Here is a 20,153-nt window from a genome sequence, read left to right on the forward strand (position 1 = left end):
GCATTAGATGTTTGCTCCTTTTGTTATAAGTTGACTTGCTCTCTGGTGCAGCTGAGGCTACCAAGGGATGTGCTTTAGCAAACAGGATCTTCTGGGCTTGTCAGCAAAAGAAAGGTCTCTTTTTCGGCTCTACAACTTTTTTCTGTGCAAAGAGGGCAATATGACTGTCAGTTGGGAGAAGTGAAGAGGTTTTGAGTGGGCAATGTTCATCCCAGTGTGGTGAGAGCCTGTTACTAGATGTGCCTGTTATTTAAAGGTCAGTTGGGAAATGACCTGCCAGGGGAAGCATTTTCAAAGAGGATTTCATCCAGCTATTTTCTGTGTGTAACACTGGATGAGGTGAATCACCTGAAGGTCCTGAATCTCTGCTGCCTGCAGAAGCAGYCTCATAAGTGGCTTGGAAGGGAAGCCTTTTCGGTGGGACACTGAGGTGACTTGAATAAGTTGTAAAATTGTGCAGAGTCATCCTCCCTCTTTTGCACAGACAGGCACAACATTTRTTGTTGTTGGTTTGTTTTTTTGATTTGCTGGTAAACTGAGGTTTTTGCAAAGTGGAGGTTGAAAACATTTCTGTGGGAGATAGCATTGCCAAAGCAGTGGGTGGTCAGTTCCATGTGGAAAATGGAACTGACATCAGCAGTAATCCCAACTGCACAGGGCTCCAGGTATTTCTCCCTTTATCCTGTTTATTTCAGCTGAAAAGCAACGTTTGTGGTCTTAGGRCTCTCCACAGAGCAAACTCCCCAGAGAGCTGCAGCCACAGAGTGCTGGGGCAATGTRTTTTTCTTGTCTTACTCTTAATATTTAAATATATATCCATCTTTAAGGGAGCTGTTTCATTAATGTTTTATTTACAAGCATGCARTTAAAGCTCAGAAGATTCAAATGTGTGCCTTGAATTGTATGGTCAGTAACTTTTCTCTAGAGGTTGATATAAGAGGCTCACATTCCTGCTCAAAACTCCCRTTCCAGCCCTACCAGCCCAGACACCTTTTGCATAAAATTATCTGTGTTATCCCAAGTTAAACATTGTGTATGTGSTACATTTTCCCCAGAGCCTTCAGAGAGCAGTCTGTGCTCTAGAACAGGAAGAAAATTATCCTTTCTCCCCAGACTTGTCCTATCATCCAGGTCCTGGCCTAACTCCWCTTCTCCATGTCCTGGGCCAGCGCTGAGTTTTCATGTTTCTGCTGGGGGAGCCGAAAACAGTGAGAAATCCTCCAGCTGGGGCACTTTCTCACTCAAACCTGGTATTTTCCTGATACCATTCACCATAYTCACAGCCTCCTGCCACATGATAACACCCCAGGCATGACTGCTCTAGCTGTCCATATTCCTGTATGGTGACCAGCATTTCTGACCATCTCATCCCTTCTTCTTCCYGCATGAAGTTCCTGGGCATCACTCTGGAATATGGTGTCTGTATTAGTGCATCCCTCCTTTAGACATAAACTATGTCTTGGTCTGATTTAGCRGATAACACACTGCTTATGGCTCTTTTCAGCTTTATATCCTTAATGCTGTCCCCAACCCCAGAGTAATTGACCACAATGCTACTTTTTTTTAATTCTCATTTATGACACCAGAAATTTCAGACATAACCCCAAACTTGCCTGATATAATGTGTTCTGTAATGGAAACTATACTTGCTCTATCCTAAGGCATGCAAGACTATTTCAAATRTTTCCTGAAGACAGTGTCTAATTATTGATTAATAAAATAATACAGCTGGCTTTGTTTCCCTTGCTGCTCATTATCACTTTGTAGTGGTGTGGATTTGGGGTYGTTATCTCACTGAAATCAGGAGGAAGGGACCCGAAACTGGCCATGSATTTCCTTTTCTAATGTTAAATGAAAAGCATGCCTGTCCACCCCATGGTCATGGTCTCAGTTTCAGGATCCAGGGGGATTCCTGCCCTYTGCACTCCGACTCTGCAACTTTGTCCAGTTTTTCCCACCCTRGGTCTGGCTGGATACCTCTTCCATCTATTTCACATCCAACCTGTGCTCCACATTTCTTTTCCCAGTGTTGAAAACTTGAGAGGTGTAAAAGCTGAACCAAGATAATTACCTCATGATAGGAAAARGAGCTTTCCCTTTGCCTGTAGAGTGTTTGTGATGTGTGTCTTAATGCAGGCACTTGGGTGCAGTGCTGAAAAAGGAGTACAGAAAGGGATGCATGTAGGATGGACTGTTTGCTGAAGTTTAGTGGTTTGAAGGCTGAAAATTGGAAWGTATGAAGGAAAAGCAACAAGAGTGTTCCTGAGCTTTGATAGATCATTTGGGCACCTCAGGATCATGAGGGGTGGGTCTGTTTGCACCTTCGGAATGTTAATGTCAAAAAGCTCTGGGGTAGCTCAGCCAGCCTTGCAAACAAGCAGTCATTGCACGAAACAGCAATGTGACACCAGCCTATTTTTATCCATGTCTTAGGTGAGAGGCAATACAGTAATTACTGTCTCTCTTTGGGTATGAGACAACTGGGAGAGAAAAAATATCATGAGCTACGTGGTGCTTTGTTACCCTTCAGGTTGTCAAGTTGGGGAAAGGAAGGTGGTGGRATGACGTGTGATTTTTTTTCTTTTTTTAAGGAAAAAATGGAAGTTATCTGTTAAAGAAAGGACTGTTCCATGTTTTGGTGAGGGTCGAGAGCAGCAGAGGGCTTTGTCACTGGTACAAGGCAGTGCTTTGWTACAAGAAAATGCACAGATGTAGTTGTGTGTATCCATTCAAGTTAGCACACAGTAGCTTTTCCCTTTTCAGGAAAATGAATGGGCTAGGGGTAAAGCCACCAGATTTCACAGAAAATAGAAACTGTTCCAGAAGTCCTTTGTGTTGGGTCAAGTGCTGTTCTTCTGCTGTAACTCTCTGAGTCTTGGCTTACAAACCAGACAACACATTTAATAGTTTATCCCAAAGGCAGTCCTGCTGTAGGAACAGGACTATGTGTACCTCTTGTCTCTTGGAGCCCAGGACCCCTAGCAACTCTTACTGAATTCAGGATGTTAAGGTTTAAATACAAATCCATCCATGTGGCCCTAAGGGTCCATTCGTGAGGGAGTCATCACAAAACCCTCAGATCCCCAGTATGGCACAACAGATACTCTCCCTGGCTAGAAAAGCCATGATTGTTCCCTGTTTTCTCCCATGCAAGTGAGCTGAAATGGGAAATGGAAAATGAGATTATTGTTTGTCCCTGYCCCTTGCTTTTTCTTCCCAGATGCATAAGTGCCATTGCACGTTTCCTCTTCTGAGCAGCGTTCCAGAATAAATACTTGATTTCCCTTTACTTTATTATTTTTCCCCTGCGTTTTTCTATCAACCACAAAGACTTAATCTGAAACACACACAGGAAAAAGGGAAATTATTGCTACTGTTTTCAGAGGTAATCAGTTTAATGTCAAATTCATGTGGATTTCTTCATAATGAACAGAGCAAATTGAGCTCAAATTCAAACAGTGGGAATCTGAGTCAGGGAGGAAAATTAAAATGAAGAACATTAATATCCTGATTTCTAGCCCAACCGAGACCTGATTGTTTCCTAAATGAAATCTCCCATCAAATTCCTTCCACCCACCCAAAAATATAATTAAGCTGTGATTTCCAGGCTGAATTCGTATCTGCACTGTGAACTCAGTAGGGGCAACTGTGTGTGTTGCAGATCTGTTTTCAGGTGGATATACTTTCCAGCAATTTCAGGAAGCAGTGATTTAGGAAACACCAGTAGAAGGTTAAATTGTTCCTTTGGTGGGAGATAGGAGGAGGTATAGGTTAGTACTGAGTCAGTGCAGTGAGTTAGGTGTGGGTCACTCTCCCCAAATCTGCCCTTTCTGCTGAGAGATGAGGAGCTCTGGATGTGTCTCAATGTTGCAAGATCAGGACGTTTCGGTTTAGCTCTCTGCAGAGGTGGTGGGTGTCATGGTGTGGGCATAACTGGGCAATACAGCAGTGAAAACAGGGTAGAATTTGGTGCGATGGAAAAGCACAGCTAAGCAAGGGAAAAGGGGGAAAAAAGGGAAAAAAAAAGAAAGGAGCAGAAATGGATTCCCCGGAGATCTCAAACCCCTTCCCTGGTACACTCAAAGTGCAATTGCTGCTCATTATGGCCCATTTGCCAATGCTGACCCTTTGCTGCCAGTGCAGCAGGGGTAAAGCAGAGAGAGGGTGGAAATATGGACAGTGGAAGTGTTACTGYGGTCATGCATCAGCCTTTCTCAAGATGCTTGTTGGCTTCTTGCTGGATTAATGTGACCAGTGTGACAGACAGATTCCTGCTAAATTTATGTTGCCTATTAAACAAATAGCAAGCAGCCAAGCTCTGGGAGAAGTGGAAGTTCCTCTGCTTATCTTGCTAAGATGTTCAGAGGACACCACTGAATGGTCTGTCATGGTCTGTCTGAGCACTTCTTACCTGCTCTGAGTAACACCTATGGCTTTTCTTGTGGGTTAAAGATATTAGGGCATAAATATTTCCTCTGTTTTCTTTCCACKTGTTTTCTTTTTCCAGCTGGCAGCAAGCAATGCCCCAGTTTCTTGTGTTAAGTCAGTCAGCTTTTATGTCATGTCATTCAGAGAGATCATTTTAGGGTGTGGGGCCTTATTAATTTTAAATTAGTGATTTGTGTCTATATGAACATGCATGTTGGCAGCAGTGTTAATGGTGACTTTTACCCCATTATTTCTTGTTCCTGTTGTGGTTCTGGGGCTGGCAGGTTCAGTGCAGACAACTCAGGATGTCCAAGGTGCCTGCAGTTGCTCTCCTTGTTCATGAATGCAYCTGTAGATGCCTAGAGGGAGCTCACCAAAATATTCATGGATATAAAATACCCATTATTTTAGGTTTCTGAGCACTTAACAGCTCAAAAGCAGTTGAACTAAAGAACAATGTCTGTCTTCTGCAGACAATTTTGTCTTGTGAGTACCCTCACTGCACAGTTGGGTATGTGATGAAGAGCAAGAGGTGTGTCTGTTTAAATCTGAACACCCCTTGGAGATGCTTTAAAAGCTTTGAGCTCTGTTTTCAGTGATGCTCAGGGTGTGATGGATGCAAATGCAGAGGAATTATCAAAGCTGAGCCTGGATGGCCCTTGGCAGGGACAGCATCCTCGGTGACCATTAAGAGACCATCATCTGTCAATKTGCAAATCTCACTTCTTCATTGTCATTGCTTTAAATCCAAGACAGGGCACTTTCCTSCTGGACCTGTCCCTTTGTGCAGAGTGCTGAGAGGTGCCAGTGCCCCACGCTGTCTGTGCTGGCCATTGCTGGGTTGGCAGGGGCCAACCAAGAGGTGCTGTATGAACACAGYACTTACCCTCCCCTGACCCCACAGATGTCCCTTCCTGGGGCCCAYTGCCCACGTGGAGGGCACATTTGGAGGGAGTAGCCCACGTGCCATTGCACCAGTTCAGTCACAAGGGATTGCTATTTGTAAGCCAAAAATCTCTGCCACCCTGTTAAGCAACTGTTGGTTTGGCTAAATGTCAGCAACTGGCCTCAAAATGCCCCTTCCTRATAACCACATGTGAAGTGGAGAGAAATTCCAGGTAGGTGACAGCAGAGGAATAGTTTCTTTTTGTAAGGGATAGTCATCAGCCTTTTGGACTAGTGAATTGCTTCTGCTGGTTTTTATCTCTTTTTCCTCCCTTCTTTTTCAATCAGCTGTACATTTTATGCTAGAAAAAATATGATTTTCTGCATCAAGGATCAAAACTCAGGGAGTTTAACTGCTATTTCTGCCTATGTGCAAAATTAATCCCATTGTTGATATTCTCTCGGTTTATTTTGCCTCTCTGCTGCCTGGGACTGAGTTAGCTGAGATTTGTTGCTGTGATTTCAGTGAGTGACATGACATTCTTCCTTTGGGAGATATTATGAACCGGCTTTGATTTTAGGATTGACAGCCATATAATTGGAAGTTCAGTCATTAGGTGGATCAGTTTTAAAGAGGAAAAGTAAGGGCAAGGCAATTTCTGAAATCAGAGCAGGCTTTGGGGAGTATTAGATCAGGCAGAGTATTGCTGCAGAGCAGGTTTAATATGATGACTGTGAAGGAGGAAGGAAGAGAGCACAGCTGCTTATATGAATTCCTGTAAGCACRGTTCAATTTTCACCACAGGCAGGGCTCTCTGCACATCTTGGGTAAGGGCTCAGGTTTAGTGAGAAATAATCATAAACAGGAACAATTAGGGATAATGCATATTCGTACAGSCGAGATGCAATGTGCTATAAACCCTTTTGAGGAGTAGTGGTGATATAAAGAAATGTCCCATCCTGGGACAAGGTTTCTKCTCCAGGCAGTGAAAACGTAGTTAGCGAGTAAGCAAATGTTTCTAAATCAATGTGGACTAGCTGTGTGTTTCGAGCATGGCTGCAGATGATAATCCAGTACAGGTTTGTCATCTGAAATCATTGCTGAAGAAAGGAAGGGAAGAAAAAAGGGGCAAAGAAATACTTTTGCTCCCCTGTCTCTGCATAAAGGCACAGGATGTTTCGTTTGGCAGAAGATGGCCCAGAGCTTAACAATCTCATTTGCTGAAACTCYATTTCACTGCAGTCAGTATTAATAGCTTCACAAAGAATAGATTAGATGCTGCAAGTGACAACAAACCTATTTGAGAGAAATTTAATAGGGAAGTTTATTGAAGTTTATTAACTGAATCTTGTTGGCTATTATAAGAACACAGCTCGATAAATCTAAATGTCAGCGCATTCGTTGGGAGGAACTCAGGAAAGTGCTGAAAATGCCTGTTGTCCTCCAGCAAATGTGTGTGATTATGCTTTTCATAACTGCAGTTGTTGTTGGAATAAATTGTGAACACGTGGAAGACCAGGATTCTTTAAATATTTGAAAACTCTACTTGTAGAGAGGGACACTGTGGAATGCTGGTAAGGAAAGTCTCAAAGAAAACTGGAGCTTTGACTCCTGCAAACCTTTTGTTTCCCTGGGAGCAAAATGGAATAAGTTAATACTAAGTGAAGTATAAAACCAGCCAGAATTTGCAAACTGAAATCAGTGCAGGGATTCCAGTGACATTCAAGTGTGAGTTATTCGCTGCACTTAGCATAAGGCAGGATGTGTTGTGGAGTTGTTTTAATGGACACTTAGGGGAAGGTTGAGTTCTTCCCACATCATTTGTGTCCAGGCTAAACCATAAAAGCTCAGGAGCTGCACTACCTTCAGGGGATGCCCATGTTCTTCCTGGCTGTCACTTTTCTGCAGGGTAGTCTGAACTCAAGGACATGATATGCAAGGAGCTGAGGGATCTGTTTTGTGGTGGGTGTGAACAAGTTGGGTGCTTTGGGACCCAGAGCAGGCASGAGTATATCCCTGGGCTCTTACCTTGTAGAAAGGGAGCTGCATTGTTGGCAAAATAGGGAGGAAATGGTATTMAGGTTGATCAAAAACATAGCAGTACATATGTTTTCTTCTGAAACAAATAAAAAAAAGCCAAGAAAATCTACATTTTGGGATTGCTGGGTCATAGGCAATGAAACATTTTGTTTGACTCAGATATGCTTTTTCTAAACTATTTCTGTTTCTGCTCTAATAAAAAGTTGACATAATACAAAAAAGTCAAAGTCAGCTTTCATACAAGCCACTGTTTTGGAACAAAAAGTGCAAACATTTAATTTGGAAAATACTGATTTCATATGGACATTTTTAAAGCATTCAGTAGTTCATCCAATTRAATTTGTAAGCTGGTCCATTCTCCTTTCTCAGCAAAACTGCTCTTCTGTCTCATCTGCTGGGTGCTGGGGACATCTCTCCATCCCCTGCTAAAATGCACACAGTAAACTTAGAGCTGATTTTCGTGTTCAGTTGAAAAGACCAGAAATCATAAAGATACCTGGGGGTGGTGTTGCCTGTGCAGACAGATGATCCCAGTTAAAGCAGTGCTGCTCARACCCTTGCAGCCAGGCAGAGCCATGGTGAGTGACAGTATTATTCAGAAAATCTGGAGGAGCAGTTGAATGCATTTCCCTCCCAGCTGGGTAGACCATGCAGATGTTTCAAGGTAACCTAAATGTCTTTGTGTGGCTTTGTCAGCCAGCTGCCCACAAGAAWTTTTTTTGAATTTTATTCCTGAATGATGCACTCTAGAGTCTGGCAACATGTGCTTGTCATCATCATTTTCATCCTTTGCTTTCAGTGAGTGAATAAACCATACTTGTGTTTAACAAGGTGCAGTTTTCGCCTACAGTCATCACACAAATCTCTTCCAAAAAATTATTGCTACATTCAATGTTGTCCTGCATCAAGGACATCAATTTCTATCTTAGAAAGGAAGGAAAAAGAAACCATTTGCTTGCATACTGTCATTAAAATAATACCTACTTTCACAGGAACAGAAAGCAGCTAAGTGTAGCTTTCTGAATCCTTTGTGTGTGGTTACAGTGATGTTAAAAATTACAGGATTTTCATCTTTTTTGTTCTGGCTGGTTTTCCTAACAGTTTTTTCTCAGTTTGCAAGTCAAAAGTACAACCCTCGAGATCCCCCCTGCACCCTGAACACAGTCCATGGCTTCCCCTAGCCTTTTAAACCCAGTGAGGTTGGATCTGTGGTGCTTGAATCATGAGGATCACCAATGCTGTGAGAGGGGCAGGAGCATCTGCATGTTACCCAGCGAATATTTGCCTTCTGAAAGACCATGGTTTCTTGGTCCCTGTGATCATGGCCTGTAAATCCTTCACTTGAGGAGATCCACCATYAGGAAGCCTTGAACTGAGCACTGGCCTTTCCAGAAATCCAAATTTGAAAGTAATTTTGGGTGTTAGAGCTGACCTGGTAGCTGTATATTGCTCTGGAGGACTTCGTTGTATACCGGTGGAAACAAGGAGAGGTGGGACTGTGCTTGTACCAGTGTGGTTGCMGGGAATATTTTTATAGAGGTGTGAGTTCTGCTGTTAAATATTTACTGGTTGTGATGATTTCATCATGCTGTAGAAGGGGAACCCGTGGGTTTGAACCCATGGGTTTGAACCCATCTTTTTTTCAACCCCAAATTCATGCTCCCACACGTAAACAGCATGATAGGGGTTTGGAAACAGAATGCATTTGCTCTCAGCAGGRTTCCTTTGACTTGCAGATCTGAAGGTGATTCAGCACAGCTGGATAGAAGGCAGTTCCCCTGACTGAATAAAGAATRGTGGCTGTGTGCTGGGCTTAGGTGAGCCACCACAGCAGATGGCAAAAGAGGGGTTTGTATAGGGACTGCTGTTGCTGGAATGTGGGAAAGCAAGGATGGCACAGAGCTGTGGGGTTTGCTGGGAGAGATCTGTGTTGCACCACAGATACTGAGAGCTGAGGATCCAGCAGTAAGTGAATAAATAAAAGTAAGTGATGGTAACTGCTGCCTGCTGAGGATATTAGGCACATTGCCAGCACTGGGCCAGACAGCTGCCAAGGGTCCCATCCCAAGAGGGCTCTGCCAGGGCGGGGTTCCAGGGGGTTGACAGGCACTCACAGCCCTGATCTCTCTGGTTTTTGGGCCCCTGGACATACTCTGACCTCTGCAGGGCTGCAGAATACGCTCTTTGCTTTCCCCCACAGTGTTTTGGGTGATCTTGCTGCTATGATCCCGTGCCTACTTTTTTGGGGGTTTTGTTGGCTTTCTATTACCAAGGCCATTTTCATGCAAATGAGGTCATAGTTCTGTAGTCTACCTGCTCCTTCTGCTCCTGCCTCATCTGCAGACCTAATCCGCTCTTCCTAATAGTCCTGTTGGTTGCTATAGCAATGATAAAGTGCTGTGAAAAAGCCAGGATGATACTTAAATGTATGGCTGGTATTATATTTTTCTTTCTTTCTCCTGGGAAAAAGAAACTCAATAATAAGATTTTTTTTTTAAAATATTACTGCTTTATCAAAAGCTCTAACTGTACAAAACAGCTTTTTGGAKCCTGGATGCAATCCTCTCTCAGCACCCTTTTGGGCTGGGAATTCTGCAGCTCAAGAGCAGTTAGTGAGAAACAAGAGCCCAAATTTRTGAATACAGAGTACATATCTTTGAGTATTTAATATGCCAAAGTTATATTTACTGTGATGTGCAGAGAGTGGGAAGTTTGCCAGCCCACCATGATGGGAACCTGCTGCAGAGTGGTTAGGGCCCAGTTGGGTCTCTATTGAAAGATATCTTAAAGTGTTAGCAGAGGGTTTGTTTTGAGTTTGCACCAGGAGACTTACTCAGCACTGCCGCTAAAAGTGGCAATTTGTACAGCAAATTAAAAAATTTTAATGTAATCAAGGGARAGGAAGGCAGAAAATTGAGTATTTTGGCTCAGTAGCTGCAAACAGGAATGGGTGGTTGTAGTACCAAACGCTGTCTTTTACACACCCAAGAGCAAAATTACTTACTTACTCTGTATTTTCAACTTTTTTTGCCAAGTTTGTAGTCAGAACCATTGGTCTGTATTAAAACATGACTGAAAGAGCCATATTTGTGTGAATTCAGCTCATTCCAGAGCCCACCTAGGCAAGAAAAACCTACATTTAAGTGCTGACACAGGTTTACTCCTTCTTTCTTGTCACAGGCTGGGAGCACCCCAGTCCTGCCCAGCCATGGTGGGATCAGCTCRTTCCTGCCTGCTGGGAATCCCTGGACAAGAACAGGCTGTGGATATACTGAGTGAGATGCTCTTTCTGACAGTTGGCATTTAAAGATGTCTCGAGCTAAAGTGCTCTAAAGCCCACCGAGGGTGTATACTTCATATCAATTCTTATAGGGACTGAGATGGAGATTGGGTTAAATCTCACATGGGAGGATTATATCACTCCTGAGTTTATGGCTGGCATTAACTCTGGACATTCTCATTACCTGTATAAAAGCGAGCCCCTTTTTGAATYTTTTATGGTCTGACTTGATTAAAAGCGGGATGAAAGCAGAAACAATTTTAATGGACTTGGTGCTCACTGGTATAAAACTAGCACAAGAACAGAAATGGTTCCTACAGTCCCTCATCCCAGAGGTATGTGAGGTTAAGCGAAAACACATTACCAGAAAGAAAGAATTGACTCATTTACCTATTAGTTACATACAAGGTTTACTTAGTTAAGCGTTCATATAATGTTTTCTTACAGGAGACAGCTTTGTTTCCTTATTTTCAAACACAGCAGCTCATCTTGCTTTCCATCAGCATAGACAAAAACATCAGGTGAGACAAAACAAGTCTTTTCTTCCCAGCTGCATGTGTCGAGGAGCCTCCCTGGCATGCAGCCCCCATACAGCGCTGCCTTCTACTCTGTCCTGTGCTCAAAAGACCGATGGAGTGATCTGCTAATGCCATCTGCCTGGGGCAGGGGAGTGCTGGGGGATGCTGGGGGAGAGGCAAAAAGCRGTCTGCTGTCTCCTCTACCTGCACAGACTCAGGGAAATGCCATCCCAGGCCTGCGTATGAGCACCCAGCCTGATGTTTGGCCAGTTTTTGCCTTTCTGTAAATAATCAGTAGGTGTGAGCTTTCAGAGAACTCCCTGCTAAGGGGATTTGTACAAGCCAGAGGCCCTCAGGGTTTATATATCCTCAGCAACTCCATCCAGAGAAAGAGATTTTACCCTGTGCCCCACATGCCTTGCAAACACAGCCTTGTGTAGGGCCATCTCCACACCTAAAAAAAGGCAAATGGGGTCTCCATGCCTCYGACACTGGTAAAAACATTCCTGAAAGAGTTACTGGATTTGAGGATTGGCTTTCCAGCTGCTTCTTTGGGTTGATGCAGTTGGATGTTAGTGACAKCCAGGTCACCTGAGACAGTCCTGTCCTAACTAGCTCTGGCTGCCCCACCAACGAATTAAATTACTGTCCTGGTGGAAAGGTTTTGTCTTAAGGAGTTTAGTCCTGGAGGTTAGAAACCATGKTCATACTTCCTGAGAATGGTCCTGAGGGGCAAGTTTTTGAATTTGATCACATCTCTGGAGATTAGAAGAGGTTCAGAGCCAAGGCTTAAGGGTTTTTCATCCTGTAGGTCAGCTAAAAGGTCAGAGGAGATTTTACTTCCTGGGGAAACTTTGCTCCTGCAGTAGGAAACRAGGTAGGTCTTGGCAGCCACCTGCCAAGCCATGATCCTGAAAAGCTCAAGTCCAGAGTCTGCATCTCCAAAGCATAAACCAAAGAGCAAAGGACAACTGCTGTCTGAGTGCTTGGAAGCAGCAGCAAAGAGGTGTGGGAGCGGGGAAATGAGGTGTTTGTGGAAACAAGGGGTTCATGGGGCACRCAGAGAGCCTTGAGACAGGCACTCCATGGCCACTCTCATTCCTACAGAAGTGCCTGACCGAGCTGCAGTGCTCTCACCTTCAAGGATGGACTCAGGTGGTTGTGGATGTTCTTGACAGTGGTATCAGAGAAGTAGCTGAAGTGAAACTTGCCCTCTTAGATGTGAGAACAGCTGCTCTCTGAGAAAGCTGAGAGCCTTTGGAGAGACTGCATTCTCCATCCTTTCTCTTTAATTCTGCTTTTCTTGATTTAGATGTGTTGCAAAGGACTGGTAAAATATCCTAGYACATAGGGGAAGTTGAATGTGCTGTTGTCTGTTAGTCATTATATATATTTTTTTTTATTCATTTGGCGCTTTCCGGTGAGTTTTTCCCCCCACATTGTGTAGGCTGCCATCTTCCTTTCTTTCTTTGCAGCAAGCATGTGGGCGCAGCCTTGCTTACACTCCGAGCAACTGGGGAACGACCATAAATGTAGCTTATCCGCTTTCTGATACATTTTCTTTTGCATTGGTTTGGATTTGTGCATCGTCAGTAACATCTGTTCTGCTTTAGTGGCATACAGTTTTCCGAGTCTAATTAGCTGGCTGCTTGTAATCAGGACTATTTCAACTGTTGTCATTCTGAATGTTCTTTTTCCCTTTTTTTTAATACCACATTTGCCTGATTGACCTTTTTTGTTGTTTTTTTTCTCTGTCTTTCTATCGGGCTGCTCCAGGAGCCATGGCTAATCATCTTATAACCAATGCTCTGCTTCGTCCTCATGGCACTAACAACCCTTATAATACATTGCTCGGGGAATCGGCGGTCTATAACAACCCTTCTGTCAGCATGTACAACGCACAAGGTGTGCTGGAGTTTCTCTCTAATTTTTCTAGTGAGAATTCCATTTTCTGTGGCTTATTTTGGCCCATTTCTTTCTTTTTTTTTCCTTCCTTTTTATTTTTCTCTCCCCACGCACACACACTTTTTTTTTTTTTTTTTTNATCCCTTCCCCTTCTTTTCATTTCAATGCATCTTTCCATCTTCCAGATGCTATTTTTCCATGAGCGATCAAATTCACTTTGAAAGACTCTTGTCAGTTTTATTCAAAGCATTCACAGTGTTTTGATTTTGATTTTTTTTTTTTAAATTCAGTCTCCTTGCTTTTGCATTGTTTTGGTCTTGTATGTGTGTGTGTGTGTGTGTGTTTTGTCGGACGCATCCATCCCTCTCTTTGTTGTCAGCGCATTTCCTTGTTAAACCATTCATTTCAGAAACAGGAGCACCTCTGAAGGTAAGTGAAGCTACACTGGCCTTTGCCACCAAAGCTGCTCTCGTTTGAAATGGTCTAGAGAAATGTGGTCAGCAGTGCACTGCCTTGCACTGGGAGTAAAATGCAAAATGAAACAAAACTGCCCTTGATCTCTAAGAAAAATGACAGCTGAAGCAAGGAGTGTAGGCCAGCTCCAAAGAGCAGAGCTGAGATAAGAAATGTTTTGCCGTTTGCATTTATACATTTTGTATGTGCTACTAGGCGGGGGAAAAATAGRAAAAAGGTGTAGTGAATCTAGATAGTCTTTGATACCCTCCTTTTGGCAACAGAAAATAGGCAGGCAGAGTCAGTTGTACCTAATGGAGGTTTCTGCTATGGAAATCACTCTCTTGTCACCTACATGTTTGTCTCTGCTCTGGCTTCTGCGGGAAGGGACAGTGTTTGTAAGCTGGTGTCCTGATGCTTCTGTGAGGGAGGGGCAGATGTAAGTTTAAGTAAAACCTGAGGAGATGGGGAGTGTGGAGCTCCAACAGCTCCTGTCTGTTGGTGGTTCCATCCTGCTCTGCCACTTCCATGGGATTTTTTGGGGTTTTGTTGTTTTGTTTTTGGTCTTACATGTAAGGTGGCTGAATCACTGCAGAGTAGCACTGCACTCCAACACCAGTGTGTCAGCACTCTGTCAGCTCTGCACTTCCAAGGAAGGCATCACTTCCCAGTAAAGGATCTCCAAGAGAGGGAAAATAATGATGGTTATAATGCAAGCAGGAAAGCCCCTTTTGTACTTTATGGCAGCCCATAGTTCATTATAGAAACAGATGTTGAATTGTATCGCTAGGGTGTTTGCATTCAAAGCACAAGGAAAGCACATGCGTTTGACCTTTTTGCTGTTTATTAATTTCCTTAACTATGCTAACTTTGTGCAATAAATTTGCTTCCAAGAATKCTTTTTGAAAAGGGGTTACTGTTAAACATGAGATTCTCTGAATTTTAAGAATTTCAGTCTACTGCAAATGTTGCATTGAGCTTTGATGTTCTGACTAGTTTCTTGCATAATAACAYTGAGGTGTGGGAGACTTTTAAATCAAATGGCAACAGGTGATGCTGGGTCAGCATTTGCCTTAAGAGGAGTCCTGATGTTCAGGTCTGGGTGCCTCAACTGAACCCAGGTGATACGGGCAGAAATGTGTACTACATGTATTTTAATAATTGTGTGTTCTTCTAATTTTTCGATACTAGATTCTATTACAGTTGCCTGACCTAACAGAATGTTATTCCACARAAACAGTTTGTTTTGCAAGAACTACTCTGTTCAACACAGAGTAGTAACAGAAAAACCTATCCAGGCTTCATCCACAGGAGGTGAAGAAAGAGAGTGGGACCTATACTGGTCCCATTTAAGCTCCCGGAGCTTTGCCAYAGACTTCAGAGGGAGCAGAACCCAACCCATTCTTTTCAGGACACTGCAAGTTAATTAATGACCATAGAACCKGTACAGATATTAGTTTTCAAACTGGTTAGGTCCCTGGGCAATTACAAACTGTGAATTTTAGGAGGTCCTGTGGCAGAAATGATGGGTAGCAAAACCAACCAGGCCTGGTGGTGTCGGTGACCCTTTGGGGATTACAGCTGCTGCACCAGCAGGAATGCTAAAGYCAGGATAGTGCATTGTAAAAGTAGATGCTGGCATCATCTCTGGGTGTGCCTTGGCTGTGGCTGGCATGCAGTGAGGCATTTTTAGCTAACACCATCCAACTAACTCATTCCACATCACTAAGGCTGTGATTCTTTTTGCACCTTCACATACCGTTTCTGTTGCTGGCCATGGATGGGGCAGGACACCCTAAGGAACACGGGACTCATCTGGTCCACCCATTTATTTACCCCCCAGCCCRGTTAAGCGTTTTAAAATACAGTCTCTGCTTAAGCCAAAGCTGCCACATCTGTGATAGAGAGTCATCAGGGGCAGGAAGTCCTTAAAATTACCYTTGGAAAGGGGCAGGGAATCAGACCTTAAAAGGCTCAGGTACCATGTCCCAGTGGCATAAGCAATTCTGGATAGGGCACAGAGCAAAGGTGGAAGTGGTTGGTGAGAGGCTGGGGGCTCACTGCCATTGGAAGCTGAAGGACAGACACTGGCTCAGCCTCTCCAATGCAAGAAAACACTCAACAGCTTTTGTCAGAACTGATTTTGAGAGAAGGTGTTAACAAGCATTAATGATCATTAACAAGCTCTAGTTAAAATCCAGCATGCCACAGACCACTGAAAAGTGGGAAGCTGAGCATTATCACTGCCTCTTCATCTTATTCTCTGATTCTTTCTGTTTTAAACCTTKCTTAATACTTTCATTTAGCAATGTCATTATTCAAACTACTATTCCTCTTACTTTTTTCTTTTCCTTTTTTTTTTTACCAACTCCATGTAGTTTGCCATGTGTTTGGTTGGTTAAAGTAAAAATCAACCTTCCCAAAGTTTGTAAAATGCCAGCAGCAGCCCCTTGATGAGCAAAGTCATACTCTTACAAAGCACTGTTGCAAAAGATGGACGGCAAAACATTTTTAGCAAGGAAACAGATTTCAGTTTCAACTGCCAGGGGTTATTATAATTAACAGTAAGTAAAGCYATTCATTTTCAGACTTTGGAAGTGACGATGACAGTGCCTGTCTTTTCAAGCATGACCGTTACCAGCTTTAAACTTTCCTTAAATTTCCTGGCATTATTTCTTCATTTGTTTTGCACGCTGAACATTTTATAATGGCATTGGAAAGCAGTTTAAATGTGATTATTTTTTTAATAAAAATGTAGACTATTGAATATTGCGCGTAAAATACTTTTTTTCCTGTCTAAAATGTCAATATTTTTAACCTGAAATAAACCTTGTAACAAATTCATGTATTCTGGGCAGTGGAAATTATTTCCGTTAACTCTCTTTTCTGCATATCATCAATTTGCTTTTTACTCATGTTTCTCCTACTGTCGCTGTAAGCTTACTTGTTGTTTTTCTTTCCTTTTCTTCATGCTGTCGTTTAGAGCCCTACAGAGAGACAAGTATGGGAGTAAAGCTAAACATTGCATATCAAATGTAATTTTTTTTAGTTCACTTTTATTGCATCACATATAGATGATGTAGTTAATAAAGGAAATTAATCTCACAGTTTTGAAATTGAAAGACTATGAATATACATATGTACATCTATGTGTATGCGTGTGTATGTATGTGTGTATATATATATATGTATGTGTACATATATATATGGATGAGATTAGATGATGCTTTCTTTGTTTATTTCTCATTTTCTGTGGTATCGTTTACCCTGCGTAGTTTCTCATCTAGTTGTGTATGTTTTTGGGTTGTTTTTTTTTTTAAGCTCCATGTTTTTATTTGCGAGGCCATGGCATTTTTGTGCGGCGTGTTTCATGGCAGCCCCCGCTCCGTTCCCACCTGCAATGCTTCCATTTTATTTCTGCACCAAACCCCAGATCTATGCATTGGCAGCAGGAGCACAGCGCTCGGTGCCTCAATGCATGCGTTACTCAACGTAACCATCAAACAGATGCTGTTGTTCCTGTCACCCATCACATACGGCCCTCCCCCAAAAATGCTCACTTTTCATTTCTCCTCAAGCATCGTGACTCGGTTGGAGAGCCTTCACCGTGAAAATCAACGGCTTTGCTCTATGTCTGTGATGGCTAGTTGATTTTTTGGCATAGCTCCCTCATTTGCTGGGGAACCCAGGATACGGCAGCACCCTCTAAGCTTCAGAAACCTAAAAGGTGACCGACACATTTGGGGCATTTCACTCAAAAGCAAGAAGAAGCCTTCAGTAGCGCTTTCCAGCCCTTGACATACAGCAACTACTCCATCGCAGATATAGACTGAATCCTGTATTTTCAGAAGGTACACATGCCATGTACTGAGCATGGTATGAGCAACTGTTCATCTGAAATTGTCAGTTTAATGGCTTCTCTGATCCACTGTGCCTTGCTGGGGGTTACTTGCCAGTTTTTGGCAATGCCTGAAGCCCTTAGCTGAGAGGTCGATAAGTTATTTCATGCATCCCCACACCCGCTCTCCTTCCAAGKAGGCCAGTAATCCCAAAAAGGAAGCATGGTGGCTTAACTGCTGGGCCTGATTTTCTTCTCCAGTGCCCACTCACGCTGGCATTGCTCTCAAAGCGTTCCCTGCCATCTCCCATAGTGCTTTGGGAAAGAGCTGCGCTCCAGCCTTACCTTGTCAGCTCTGAGACACCTATGGAGATGCCTTGGGCAGTTAGAGCAGGGGCACCCCAAGAGCCTGTTACTCCTCTTAGGTTCCCATGAGCCCACCATACCAAGGCAGTGATGGTACTTGCTGTACCTTCTGCTGAATTTAACTTTGCAGGTGGAATAGGAGCTCTTTTTAAAGGCTTCACAAGACCCCAGAACAGCTGCCTCCAAAATCAATTGTATTAGAAAATCCCCACCTGGCCAGTGTGGAGTAAATAATTTTAGTTGTGCCCTTGAKCCAGAAGAGGTAGGGCATTTAGCTTCATTCCAAAAGGTCCTGGCCCAAGGAGCACTTTGTGCCTCCACCTTGCTAATCCCCGAATCCTGCCATTCGGGCCTTATGCCTTTATTTACCCAGGGGAGAGCAGACTTCTTTCCGCTAAGAAGGATACACTCCCAAAGTTTTAGCAGTGATTAGCCTGGGCTTCAAATACTTGTTCCTCAGCTGGGAGGAATTTCCCCCTTCCTCCAAAGCTTCTAGAGCCAGGGCAGTTGGGACCAGCCTGGGGTCATCTATTTTTCAGCTCCTGCAGGAGCACGTAAAGCACAAGAGCTGTAGGAGAATGCTGGCCRGGAGAGGTTACCTTTCCGGCCAGATTCTGCCACATCAAGTCACACACTTGACAGTGCTTTCCATTTTTTTTTTTTGGTGGGAAGCCCTTCACCGCCAGCTGGTCAGGCGGAGCTGCGCCCTCCCGTTTTGGCCGCGATGCTCTCCTCGCTGCCCAGCCCCGGCAGCCACGGCAGCGTAGGAAGGGGGTTTGAGTGTGCACGTCCCGCATGAGTGTCCTGTTTGTACAAGTCACCCTCTCTTGTGTAATGTTTTTCAGAGGGGCTTCTGAACAATGCCAGGGATACAAGTGTCACGGATACTCTACCACTGAATGGTAATCACGGCAACAGCTACAGCATCGCCAGCGGCGAGTACCTCAGCAACTGCGTGCARATCCTTGACCGCGGGTACAACCACACGGAGAACGCCCTCGAGAAAAAGATYCTGAAGGAACTCACCTCCAACTACATCCCTTCCTACCTGAACAACCACGAGCGCTCCAGCGAGCAGAGCCGCAACTTGATGAACAAACTCGTCAACAGCGTGGGCGGCGGGAGCGAGGACGACGCCATCGTGCTGGATGACGCCACCTCCTTCACCCACGAGGAGAGCCTGGGCCTGGAGCTGATCCACGAGGAGTCGGACGCCCCGCTGCTGCCTCCCCGGGTGTACTCGGCGGACAACCACCAGCCCCACCTCTACAGCCGGCGTCGCATCCCRCAAGACAACAGCGAGAGCTTTTTCCCTTTGCTGACCAACGAGCACACGGACGACCTGCAGTCGCCCAACAGGGATTCTCTCTACACCAGTATGCCCGCGCTGGCTGGCATGCCCATGACGGAAAGCGTCACCGCCAGCACCCAGACCGATCCTCCACCAGCGAAAAGCGGCGGTGGCGATGCCGACGATGTTTACTACAAAAGCATGCCCAATCTCGGCTCCAGGAACCACGTCCATCAGCTACACACTTACTACCAGCTAGGTCGAGGCAGCAGCGACGGTTTTATAGTCCCGCCAAACAAAGAGGGAACCTCCCCGGACGGCAATGCGAAAGGACCCGCTCACTTGGTCACTAGTCTATAGAAGATTCAGCAGAAATTACGCAAAGAGACARCTAAAAGCCTCTCCGTAACGCTCGGTTTACTGTTCTGAGTTAATCCAAACAGTGGTAATATTGTGTGTACTCCTAAATCTTCATGCTGTTCAAAAGGAAATTCTCAGACTTTTTKTACTGGAATTTTTAGGCCGGCCCGGAGAGGACAGTAACTGCTGCCCCCCTTATCTTCCCATCCTTCTTCCCTCCAGACAGACTTCATTATGTTAATGAAAGAGATAGATAACGGCACACTTCGTGGCCTTCTCAAGTTATGCCGTGTTTGTTTAAACAATCCTTGATGCTGTGTTGCTCTTAATACCGAGGACCTGATTTAAGAGGGAAAAAAAAAATAATAAAAGGCCAAAAATGTGCATTTGAAACTAGTAGCAATGACGCATCTAGGTGGGAGCGCTGCGTAAAACAAGCTAGCAAAACTCTTTCTTACCAATCCAGATCACATCATGGGTTATGGTCACTCACAACTTGGTTTCGCTGCAGCGYCCTTTGCTGCGGGAGCAAACAAAGCATAAACAAATTTAATGAGACAGAAGGGAATCCTAGAATCCTGTGCTAAAGGCATATTTTACATTTTGCTGTATTAACGGATGATAAAAACTAATGGCAGAAAAAGAGAAGCGAACAATTTCTATGTAATGTACAGATACTAGCATTGCACATATAGTCTGCTTTCTGTTCCTCCAGAACTTGCGTCCCTGTTAATGTAGTGGAAAAAAAATAAGAACTTTTTTCTGTTGTGCTGGTCTTGTAAGTTTGT

At 44.0% G+C, this 20,153-nt stretch overlaps 1 protein-coding gene across 3 annotated transcripts in view; it reads left to right on the forward strand.

The window, feature by feature from the left end:
- ADGRL3 (adhesion G protein-coupled receptor L3) overlaps positions 1 to 20,153 on the forward strand; it is a 309,315-nt gene that overhangs the window by 281,203 nt on the left and 7,959 nt on the right. For 2 of the 3 annotated variants that reach the window (XM_057366827.1, XM_057366828.1), the window contains exon 20: positions 18,560 to 20,147. The exons of the other annotated variant lie outside the window; for it this stretch is intronic. In XM_057366827.1, coding sequence (XP_057222810.1) covers positions 18,560 to 19,365 — 806 coding nt within the window. In that variant the 3' untranslated portion in view covers positions 19,366 to 20,147. Of the gene's footprint in view, positions 1 to 18,559; positions 20,148 to 20,153 lie in introns of those variants that run through there. 3 annotated transcript variants of the gene reach the window in all.

The sequence above is a fragment of the Malurus melanocephalus genome, unplaced genomic scaffold (genome assembly GCF_030028575.1).
Source record: "Malurus melanocephalus ecotype Western Australia unplaced genomic scaffold, MMel_1.1 scaffold_72, whole genome shotgun sequence".
NCBI lineage: Eukaryota > Metazoa > Chordata > Aves > Passeriformes > Maluridae > Malurus > Malurus melanocephalus.